Source organism: Amblyraja radiata, chromosome 15, assembly GCF_010909765.2.
Source record: "Amblyraja radiata isolate CabotCenter1 chromosome 15, sAmbRad1.1.pri, whole genome shotgun sequence".
In the NCBI taxonomy this organism is placed as follows: Eukaryota; Metazoa; Chordata; class Chondrichthyes; order Rajiformes; family Rajidae; genus Amblyraja; species Amblyraja radiata.
This window is the reverse complement of record NC_045970.1, coordinates 42,704,646-42,717,259: the sequence shown is the minus strand read 5'-3', so window position 1 is coordinate 42,717,259 and position 12,614 is coordinate 42,704,646. Positions and strand designations below refer to the sequence as shown.

The 12,614-nt window shown below is 44.4% G+C and overlaps 1 protein-coding gene across 1 annotated transcript in view; it reads right to left on the bottom strand.

Annotated features, from left to right (window-relative positions):
• ctnna3 (catenin alpha 3) overlaps positions 1 to 12,614 on the bottom strand; it is a 1,079,953-nt gene that overhangs the window by 163,142 nt on the left and 904,197 nt on the right. Inside the window, exon 13 of the mRNA XM_033034268.1 lies at positions 6,170 to 6,321. Within this exon, the coding sequence (XP_032890159.1) occupies positions 6,170 to 6,321 (152 nt within the window). The remainder of the gene's footprint in view (positions 1 to 6,169; positions 6,322 to 12,614) is intronic.

Genomic DNA, 12,614 nt, shown 5'->3' with positions numbered 1-12,614 from the left:
CCGTCTCGCCGGCCAGTTCTATCCAACGGCTCAGTTGTTGACTTCACAATCCGAGGAGGGAATGTGGATCTGGTTCTCCACTGGGAATGTAAGACTAGGACAAGATCCGTTCACTCAGTCGCTCAGCATGATGCATCATTCAATTAGAACATGGTTGTCAGTGCCTCAGTTCCAATGAGCTATCTGCAACCATCAATATCTTAACTAAACAATAAATAACTTGAAATGGACGCAGTGATTCATTGTTTCAAGCGATTCATTAATTTAAAATTGAAACGTCATTAATTGCACCTTTATCACTGTCATAATCCACTTTCCACCGAGTCATTTTTAATTATAAAGAGATAATGTTTTCTATCTTCAAGTGAGGTATAGTAAATATTGAGACTATCATGGAAGAAGCTGTGTGGTAGAGTTTAGTGTTAGGTTTCGTCCTATATAAGACCATTTTATTTTATGTACACTGGATGATGACCTTGACGTGGCAAAATAGCAGCTGAATGCTCAACTCAGCATTAATTATTTACAACCTCAAGCTCCTGAATTATTTTTCCTGAGCTTGAAAAATGCACAAGTTGGTCTGTTGAAAACCCATTGGCCTTTCAACACGCCACCATGAGTATAAAGAATAACAAAGTTTGTTCTCCATGACCACATAATTTAAAGCAAGTACAACAGCAAAGTGACCTTGCCACTGTTAAGAATGATAGACAAGTTCAATTTGTGTCGATCGTGGGGAAAACTTACTCCAACTTATCAGAGAGGAGATCAACATCAAAGGTTGGCAAAGGACGAAGATGCTGAAGTGGAGATGGTCAAGAGCTTCACGTTCCTGTGTAAATATCACCGACAATTTGTCCTGGACCAACCTCATTGAAGCTGTGGCCAAGAAAGCACTCCAATGCCTTTAATTTAATTGGAAGCCTAAGGAAGTTTGGTATGGCTCCAATGACTCTTCCCAACTTTTACAGATGCACTGTAGAAAGCATCCTATCCGGTGCATCACAGCTTGGTTTCGCAACAGCTCAGCGCAATAACACAAGAAATTGCAGAGAGTTGTGGATGTAGACTAGTTCATTACGCAATTATGGTAGCACAGAGGGGCAGTTGGTGGAGCTGCTGCCTCACAGCACCAGAGACCTGGCCGAGGATGCTGTCTGTGTGGAGTTTGCTTGTTCTTCCTGTGACGGGGTGGATTTCTTCTGGGAGATCTGGTTTCCTCCCACATCCAAAAGACATGCACTTTTTAGGTTAATCGCCCTCTATAAAATATACCGCACTATAAAATCTACCGCTTATTGGTCACCCTCTATAAAATCTACCGGGTGACCAATTATCAGTCTGAAGAAGGGTCTTGACCCGAGACGACACCCATTCCTTCTCTCCAGAGATGCTGCCTGTCCCGCTGAGTTACTCCAGCATTTTGTATCCACCATTGATCAATGATCAGCATGGGTTCGATGGGCTGAAGGGCTTGTTTCCATGCTGAATCTCTCAATCAATCCAGACTTCCCACCCCCCATAGACTCAGTCTACATTTTATGCTGCCTTGGAAAAATATAAGCAAGAACCACTCACACCCAAGTCATTCCCTCTTCTCCCATCGGTAGAAACTTGAAGGCAGGTAGTGTAGCAACAGATTCAGGGTCAGCTTATTTCCCGCTGTTATAAGACTAATGAGCAGTCCTCTCATAAGCTAAGGGTGTAGTCCTGATCTCCTGACCTAACTGAATGTAGATCTCACACTTTTTTTCACAGGACTTTCTGTGTAACTGTGGAATGCCACAACACTATAACGTTTTATTCCGCACTGGGATTTTTCCCTTTGTTGTACTCTTGTAACGGCTTGATTTTGTGTAGAATAATTTGAATGGATAGCACGCAAAACAAAGCTTTTCGCTATAACTTAGTGCAAATGATAATAATAAACAAATACAAATATCACAGCATAGAACAGGCCATTCATCCCAAGCTGTTGAATTCACCACCCAACAATGCACAAACCGCCGTCTGCTTGGGCACCACTCAATCCTCCTCTCATCCTTCCGAACTCCACCAACAGCACCTTCCCGCTCACTGGCCTATCTAGCACTTTAAACTCATCTCTACTATTTGCCCTAATGAACCTCCAGTCACTCGGGAAATAACTAGTTTCTTAGTTTCTTATCTTGAAGATCACCATGTTGATACTTTCTGATCTCACTCTTTCACACAAGTGGAAGCACCCGTCAAAATATAAAAAGCTTCTAATCGGTCATTGTTTACTTTTGCAGATTCAGTCTGGTCAATCATTCCTGATCGATATTATTGCACGTTTCCGGGATGATCCTTGTAAATCCCATCTTATTTCCTCTCATGTGCCCTAACTTCGTTGTTATAATGTGGTGACCGGAACTGCTTATAGTATCTAACCTCTCCATTTTTCAAGTCTATACCCCTGGAAGAAAATGCCCTCATGCTTCATAGTTTTTAGGCGATGTCTTATAGATAGATCGAGGGAGAAAGGAGGGAGAAGAGGATTGGGAGGCATTTCTAAAGTTTGAGGTCGAGATGAGAAAAAGGGGCAGAATTGGAAAAGCACAGAATTCTCAAAGGGTTTGAGAGGATTACAGAGTCAGTGAAACATGCATTTTCCCACTTTGCTTCAACTGAATTATTTTAACTGGATTAATATAAGGGGAAATATTTCACTCCTTTTCAAGAGCCTTGTTCGGCAAGATGAGAGAATCTGGTGCAAGTATAAGCATGGCTGCCTGTCAGAGCAGCTGCTGAGAAATTTGTGGATTTAAATATCTAATCTTATTTCAGAAAGACCTAAAACATTTGCAAGCTTCGCTGCTGCCCTCCGCTGAAAAGCACAGGCAGACCCTCCAAATGTAACACCACCCTGTCTCATGAATGGAGATAACGAGGGATGATAGTAATATTACAGCAAGCTACCCAGAGGCAATAAGCCCAGGAAATCTGGAAGCATCGTCCTCAAGAGAGGTTGGATGGTGGGAGATTTAGATGCACAAGATTTAGATGAAGGCCGAGTTTGATCGCTATTTGTTAGGAAAGTGTTTCAAAAGAAAAAGAGCAAAACAAATAGATACCACAAGTCATCCATTGTTGTAACACTCATCCACACCCTTTGCTGCTCAACTGTTTGAATGGACAAAAGTTCCCCAATCTAGTCCCATTCCAGAGCCCCGTTGCTCATATTCTGACACAGACCAAGTCCCTTCATCCATCAGAATGCAATGCCCAAACTGATTTTGTTTAAACCCATGTCCTTGCCTCTTCTCTGTTCCTCTTGCAGATCCTGACTTTCCTTCACTCCAGCAATGGACACCGCCTTTATTATTCTCTCAGGGGCATTATTGCTAAAATCTGCCGAAGGAGGCTGTAAAGCTCTGTGTATCACTGTCCCTGCTTTGTGTAGGAAGGAACTGCAGATGCTGGTTCACACAGAAGACAGACACAAAATGCTGGAGTAACTCAGTGGAACAGGCAGCATCTCTGGTGAGAAGGAATGAGTTATGTTTCGTGTCGAGACCCTTCTTTTGACTGAGAGGTAAAGCAAAGGTTACTTGAAGTTAGAGAAGTCAATATTGATACCACTGTCCAAGTTAAATATTTCCTCTCTCTCCATCCCTCCCCCTTCCTAGTTCACCAAGTTCATCTGTCCCCTTGATTAAATTTTATCTCCATATGCTTCGTTGTCACCTCCTCCAAGTTAACAATCATCGACTCTTCATTTTCCTTGAGCCTCATCCCCTTTGATGTCTCATTTTCACACCTTACATTTCCTTATCTCTGTGCCACCCTCTCCCCTAACTCTCACTGAAGATGGGTCTCGACCTGAAACGTCACCCATTCCTTCTATCCAGAGATGCTGACTGTCCCTTCTTCACCACCTACTATTTTTGATCAAAACTGTCCTTATTTCTCTGTGTGGTTCAAGGAGATAAAAGGACCAGCCATCCCGCCTTTATTGGGATTGCCTGGTTAAGCTCCATGTCCAGATGTATGTTATTGTCTTGACTTTTCACACGTGCTATCTGGTTACTTGTGGTGAGCAGAGTATTGTGGAAGTTTATGCAGGAAAGGGTTTTAAAGGTAATGAACATGTCAGGATCATGAACGTGTGCAGTAAGATGTAGAGAGTGTGCTGGGAGCATGTTGGAGTTGGCCCAATTATACACCCTTTTCACTGGTGCTTGAAAATAATCTTAATGAATGATAGTCGGTAGTACAGTGACTCCTACATGATCCCCTGGCAAAGAGCTCCATATTCACTGAACACCCACAATAAATGACATTGAAGGCTTTCAAGTCAAGGTGAGCACTTCTTGATAAGCAGAAACACAGCTGGGCTTCCTTCACCCACTTTCTCAATACACCATGCCCTATTTATTGAAAGGTACTGCTCCATTTCCCAGCTGAGGCTAGGGTGATCCATCTGTATGTAGGACCTGTAATTTCTCATTACATTGCAAATACCAAACCTGTCACAGTACTTTGTGGAAAAGGTCTCTGCGATTTACATTTGCATTTGATCACCTCGTGCAGAGTTTTGTCTGTTACTTACTTGTACGATTTAACTTGGTTTGAGGAGGTATGTTACATGTTGATTCGTGTAGGAAGGAACTGCAGGTGCTCGTTTACACCAAAGATAGATACAAAATGCTGGAGTAACTCAGCAGATGCTGGTTTAACTATGTCACCTATTCCTTTTCTCCGGGGATGCTGCCTATAATGCCCCTGTCCCACTTAGGAAACCTGAACGGAAACCTCTGGAGACTTTGCGCCCCACCCAAGGTTTCCGTGCGGTTCACGGAGGTTCCCGGAGGTTTTTGTCAGTCTCCCTACCTAATTCCACCACCTGCAACCTCCGGCAACCACCTGCAACCTTCGGGAACTGCACGGAAACCTTGGATGGGGCGCAAAGTCTCCAGAGGTTGCCATTCAGGTTTCCTAAGTGGGACAGGGGCATTACTCCAGCTTTGTGCCTTATATGGTGAGTCCTTCAGGAAGACTTGAGAGTTGACAATTCTGCAGATTGTTAAAATACTAGAGGGCATAGCTTTAAGTTGGTGGGGTTTAAAGGAGTTGTGTGGAGGAAGATACAATAGTGGCATTTAAGAGACTTTCAGATAGGCACATGGATATGCAGGGATATGGATTATGTGCAGGCAGATACAGTAAGAGTTAGTCAGATACTTGTCGGCTTCGGCAGCCGCGGGCTCCAACCAGGAAGCGGCCGTTCCAGGTGGCCCAGCCGCCGAAAGGACTCTCCCGACGCCGGGGCAAGACCACCCGGTGAGAACAGCCAGGGACATCGGGCCTCCGTAGAGGCAATTGCGGTGACCTCAATAGGCCTGACTTTGGGGTGAACATGGGGTGGGGACTGGACATTGTGCCTTCCTCCACAGTGCTATCCACTGTGGGGGGATGATTATTTTGTCTAATTGTAGTCCTGTAGGTCTGTGTCCAAGATGGCTGCCGTGAAGAGAGAGTGGACGCTGGCGCGCTTTGGCTGCCGCTGCTCTCTCTTCACACTGTGTTTTTGATTTTCTGTTTTTGGATTGAATTCTGTTTTTAATTTGTGTCTCTGTGATGTCTTTATTACTTGTTATATTCCGATTATATGTTATTCCGATTACTATGTAAGGTGTCCTTGAGATGTCTGAAAGGCGCCCATTAAATAAAATTTATTATTATTATTATTAGATACTGTTTGATGTTGTATGTTCTATGTTACTGAGAGGTGAATGGGTAGAATTTGGCCATCAATATGGTCCTATGTCACAGAATCTGTTTGTAGTGGGAAAACCAAACATTGACCTTCAGTGGACCCAAGTCGCACCAGCTTCTCGTTTTCACCCATTGAACAACTAACAATGGCCGGTTTCCTTTATCATTATTACTTTTTTACATATCTTTCATTCATTGTTGTATATCTCGCTACATCATCGTCTATATCTCTCGCTTTCTCGTGTCTTTCAGTCTGAAGAAGGGTCTCCACCTGAAACGTCATCCATTCCTTCTATCCAGAGATGCTGCCTGACCCGCTGAGTCACTCCAGCTTTTCGCGTCTATCCTCGGTTTCAGCCAGCATCTGCAGTTCCTTCCTACACTGACCATCAGTTAGCATCCAAGGAGCAAGGAGAAGGTAAAAACTCACCCTGATCATCAGAACAGCACATCGGATGTCGTGAACTGCATCGTAGACCTTCCTGGAGGCTTCCACAAAGTCGCTGTCGTCAAACTGGGTCGCGGAGCCGATGCTGATCCTTTCCAGAGCTGTGTTCACTTGTGTAACAAACTCCGCAACAGCTAGGGAGAAGTGAAAATTAAGACTTCAGTTAATGTACGGCTACCTTGAAGGCAGCCAGTGCACTCCCATTGAACCAAGAATCATAAAATCTGCCAGTTCAAAGGAAGTCATTCCATCTATCGTGGCTAAGCCTGTTCTTAGAAAATGCAATTTAATTTAGTTTCAATCAAGTCTACCTCCTGTGAACTATGCCACACTTTTTTTCCTTCTGTGTATTTGGCTGACCTACTTTTCAGTTACTGTATGATTCCCCTTTTGTCACCAAATCATGGTCATTTGCTGCATTATAAAACATGTCTTCCACCTATTATGTCAAACCCGTTACTGAAAGAGAGGATACTTACATATACATTTCCCCTACAGTGTTATAGAACTGAGAATGAAACACTGCAGAAAAACGTGTTCAACACCTCACAGCACTAAACAAACCACATCGAAACAATTTGTTGATTATGTGGCTATTTCTCTCTATCACGAGTCCCTGAACACTATTCATGTACTGCAAAATGTTGCATTACTCAGAGTTTCGTACTGGCATCTATGCTGTGTGTTATGTGCAGGAAGATTGCCAACCTACTCCTTACAGGATTCATCTGCAGAAATACAGAGTAATCTCCCTCTCTCTGCAATAGCATGAAGTGACAAACAACATTCAGCACACAATATCAGCACAAGGTCATTGTAGGGTTTTTGACCTGTGGTTTTAGAAAGTGGAACACCGTTGTCAGTACTATTCAGACAGTGTGTTAGGTAACTCATTAAAACTTTCCCACACTGTATTATCATCTAACTGTAAGAAATGTTATTAATCACACAAATGATGGTCATGTACTTTCCTGAAGAATCCCATGCCTATTCCTACTCCGTGAAGCAGGTCAGCACTCAAGTCCACTGTAAGATTTTTGAGCTATTCAACAGAAAGAGGAGCTGAGGTGGGAGTCCTATCTTGCTCCATACCTGAATATTATACTTTTTGTTTAGAGATACAGCGCGAAAACAGGCCCTTCGGCCCACTGAGTCCGTACTGATCAGCGATCCCCACACATTAAAACTATTCTACACTTGGGACAATTTTAACATTTTTATAGCAAACCAACTAACCTACAAACCTGTATGTCTTTAGAGTGTGGGAGGAAACTGAAGTTCAGCACCTGAAACTGAAGTTCAGTGCCATCCCATTGCCAACTGACGACATCAACCCCACTCCGCATCTTGACTGCGGAAGCTTCCAACATTTATGGATGGTTGCCTCGGAGACAGTGGAGCAGTAGCCTGTGAGATGCAAGACTGCTCATTGCCCATCTCTTGGCTCACGATGTCCATGCCAAACATGTTGCCAGGTTAAACTTGTTTCCTCTGCCTGAATGTGATCTATGCCACCCCCCCCCCCCCCCACCCCCACCCCACCCCTGCATATCCTTGTACCTATCTAAAAGTTTGATATATGCCACTATCGTATCTGCTTCCACCGCCACCTCTGGCAGTGTGTTCCCAGCACTCACCGTTCTCTGTGCAAAATATTCATTGAGGCCTTTGTCCATCTCCTGGGACAGGCTATAACAGTCACAGAGTGACTGTGGTCAGGATGGGCTACAGTCACAGAGTGACTGTGGTCAAGACATGCTATACCAGTCACAGAGTTGCCGTGGTCAGGACAGGCTACAGAGTGACTGTGGTCAGAATGGGTTACAATCAAGACAGGAACAAAAACAGAACATACTGAAAAGTCTCAGCAGGTCAGCACATCTGTGAAAAGAAAATCAGTTATCTTTAAGTTTGGGACCCTGTGTCAGAATTTGAGGTCTCTGATCTGCTGAGTTTTACCAGTATTTTGTTTTCCAGCAACTATGGATTTTTTTTTTGATTTTCACAGTTACCACACTACAAACAGTGGCCTCAGCAAGCCACAGAACTACTACAGTCTGGACAGAAATTGTGGTCAGCTGAACAATTACTACAATTGGAACAGAGTCACAGTCAGCCGCAGATGTACTGCAGTCAGAAGGAGAGCTACAGTTAGCTGCAGAGTAAGTGGAGTCATGGAAGGAGCTACGTTCATTCAGGGGCTCGCTGCAGTCAAGGTCACTTGCGCATAATGGAGAAACGGCACCTCATAATTCGTTTGGACCATGAAGTGGACCATGAAGGAGGGATGTGACTGTTCCGCTGGGAGTCACGTCTCCCTCTTCGCCCCTCCACCTTCGGGCAATAGGTACATAAGTTTCAAAATGGCATACCTCCAGATTCAGGGACAGTTTCTTCCCGACTGTTACCAGGCAACTGAACCATCCTCTCACCAGCTAGAGTGCGGTTCTGACATCCCATCTACCTTATTGGAGACTGAGCTATCTATAATCGGACTTGCCAGACTTTATCTTGCACTAAATGTGGAAGGTTTTATGTAACTCTGTAACTCACTTTATCCTGTATCTGTACACTGTGGACAGCTTGATTGTAATCATGTATAGTCTTTTCCTTGACTACAAAACACACAACAAAAATCTTTTCAATGTACCTTGGTACACGTGACAATAATAAACTGACCTAAACTAAACTAACTGCAACATTTATTTTAATGTTATGACCATTTAAGTTTTGTATTGCTTTACACCCACTACCTAAATCCTATCTGATATTGACAAAGGGATCTTCAGCATATCATGTCAAGATTTGATTTAGATTTGGTCATTTTAGACTTCCACTGTTGTGAGAGTGAAGGCATAACATTTTCTGAAAGATTTACAGTTAGTATTATGCCCATTAGTCAACAAAGTTTAAATTAGAAATTGATTAGCCTTTTTAAAGTTGTATTGATTAAATCTAACTGATTGCATTTCCAAAGGACCATCTTGCACTAAATACATTTGTGATGAATTATAACACTGGTGATTCTCTCTCTCTCTCTCCATATCATACTTGTGAGTGAGTGATTAACAGATGTGAGTGAACTTGGCTTGGAAGCCCAGGAGGCAGAATCAGTTTAGTTCAGTTTAGAGATACAGCATGGAAGCAGACCCTTCGGCGCACCGAGACAGCACAACGACAAACGATCCCCGCGCATTAAAGGTTCAAAGGTTGATTTATTGTCACATACACCTAGATGTAGTGAAATTCCTTTTGCCAATGCAGCACATAAGAAAGAATACAAACATAACAATAATAAATAGCTTTAACATAAAAACATCCCCCCACAATGGTTCCCATTATGGGGGAAGGCACAAAGTCCAGTCCCATCCCCAATGTCCACCCATAGTCGGGCCTATTGAGGCCTCCACAGTTGCCTCTACGGAGGCCCGATGTTCCAGGCCGTCCTCGCCGGGTGATGTTGCTCCGGCGTCGGGAGAGTCCTCTCAGCGGCATGGGAACCCTGGAACGGCCGCCTCCCTACTCGAGACCGTGACTTCCGGAGCCGACAAGGCCGCGCCGAATGGAGCTCAACTGGCGATCTCTTCGCGAGATCCCAGGCTCCCGGTGTAAAGTTCAGCGCCGCCGCCCGCAGCTCCGCGATGGCCAGCTCACCGGAGTTCCAGCGCGGCGACCCAGGCAAGGCACCGCCCGCCCCACAATGGCGCTCCAGCGCTGCACCGCCGTCCTCACACCCGCAGCTCCGCCGCCACCGATGCCGATGCTCCGGGCGGTCCCCTCGCTCCTCGGACCCGCAGCTCCGCAGCCGCCACCCATGCCGCCGCCGCCGCTGCCGATGCCGATGCCGAGGCTCCGGGCGGTCCCCTCAGGAAATGCTGCTCCAGGCCCGCTGGTAGGCCGCGAGGACGGGTCGAAAGTGCAGCCCAGAGAAAAGCTGCATCTCCGACCAGGTAGGGACCCTGAAAATTAGTTTCCCCCTTCCCCCCCCCCTCCCCACACATAAAAAAGCTAGAACTCCTTAAAAACAAAACACTAAACTAACTAAAAATAAGAAAAAAGAAATGTAAAACAGACAGCTGCAGGCTAGGCAGCCATACCCCCTACAGGTCGGCGCTAGGGACAATTTACACTTATACCAAGCCAATTAACCTACAAACCTGTATGTCTTTGGAATGTGGGAGGAAACCGAAGATCTCAGAGAAAACCCACGCAGGTAACGGGGATAAAGTACAAACTCCGTACAGGCAGCCCCCGTAGTCGGGATTGGACCCGGGTCTCTGGCGCTGCAAGCACTGTAAGGCAGCAACTCTACCACTGCACCATCATGTGCCACAGTTTGAGTGGACATAAAGAAACTCTCCACAGATGATATCTTAGGTCAGAATTGAACTGTGGACCTGTGTGGCAGCAAGACTAATCTTTGTGCCCTCATAATTGCTTTTATTTTATTTTAAGACCAGCTTGGGATTTAAATTTGCCATTCTCAATTTTTTTTTAAACGGCAATGGAAGCAGTCTTCAGGCCACACCAATATGGCCAATACAGTGGGACAGATAATTAATAGAGAAATAATATGGGGCTGGAATCAATAGGGAGTTTAATCTTCAAATAGACTGGACTAATCCAATTGAAAAAAGAGTCTTCAGAAAATGCAGCTTCCTAGAAAAATTGTGGGCATGAGTAAGGAACTGATTACTTCAGAAATGGTCAAGTGTAAAGAAGGATTAACTAGTAATTTCACGCAAATGGCTCTTCTGGGGTTGTTATACAATGATGGAATCTCACATTCAGATTGAGACTGACAATGTTAAATCTAAAACATACTAATCAGTAAAGAATGGCAGAGTACTTAGCCTGATGCCTCACAGGTCTAAAGATCCGAGTTCAATTCTGACCTCAGATATTGTCTGTAGGGAGTTTGAACATCCTCATTATGACTGCTGGGTTTCAGGCAGGTGCGCTGGTTTCCTCACTCATCCATATCGCATGCTGGTTGATTAGTTGGCTGAGATAAATTACCTAGGACTTTATTCTGCAAACCTGCACATCTTTGAGAGCTATTAAGAAACCGGAGGACCCAGAGGAAACCCATGTGGTCTCAGTGTGAATATACAAACTCCACACGTGTCCTAGGTCAAGACGTGTCCTGGCTATATTTAAGAGGGAGTTAGATGTGGCCCTTGTGGCTAAAGGGATCAGGGGGTATGGAGAGAAGGCAGGTACAGGATACTGAGTTGGATGATCAGCCATGATCATATTGAATGGCGGTGCAGGCTCGAAGGGCCGAATGGCCTACTCCTGCACATATGTTTCTATGTGTTTAAGATTGAATTGGGATCTCTGGTGCTGTGAGGCATAGAAACATAGAAAATAGGTGCACGAGTAGGCCATCCGGCCCTTCGAGCCATTCAATATGATCATGGCTGATCATCCAAAATCAGTGCCCCGTTCTTGCTTTTTCCCCATATCTCTTGATTCCATTACCGCTAAGAGCTAAATCTAACTCTCTCTTGAGGCAGCAGCTCTACCAGCTGCACTACTGTGCTGCCATGAAACAGCAAATTCATGAAACTGTTCACGAAAAGAGAGTTGCCAATTAGCCTAAAGTTGCCAATTAGCCTAAATTCTGTGGTTGTGATCTATCATTAAAGTTTAACTACATTTTTAGAAATAGGGTCATAGTCGTTGTCTTTGAGCATGAAACAGACTCTATGACCCAACCTGTCCATGCTGATCAAGATGCCCCATCCAAGCTAATCCCACTGATCTGTGAAATGTGTAAGATTAGCAGGCAGTGTTAATATGAAATTCTGAAAGAGCAATTATGTTTGACAATTTTACTGGAGTTCTTTGTAATCTGGTGTAATCTAGTCACAATAGATAATTCATATAATATTTATCATGCTCAAAGGAGACAATTTGGCCAGCAGGTCTATGCCTCAATAATGTTCCTTCAGATTGAGAATATTGTAGTACATTGTCCCCTAGTGGCAAGGTTAATAAAATGGCACAGCTCAGCAAGACGTCATTTGGCCCATCATGCCTGGCTCTTTTGTAAGAGCCATCTAATTAATCCCAATGCCCTGTTTTTTTTTCCCAAGCCGTGGGCATTTTTCCATTTCAAGCAATTATTTATATCACCCATGAAACAAACTACTAAATCTTCTGCTGCCATCCTTTCAAATGGTACGTTACAGATTATAACTACCTTGTGAGGAAACATGATTGCCTCCTTCACTTTCACTGCTGATTTTTTTCATTTGGTCCCTAGAAACACGTTAACTAGGGCGCCACGGTGGAGCAGCGGTGGAGCTACTGCTTTCCAGCGCCAGAGACCAAGGTTCAGTCTTGTCTACGGGCGCTGTCTGTACGGAGTTTGTACGTTCCCCCCGTGACCTGCATGGGTTTTCTCAGAGATCTTTGGTTT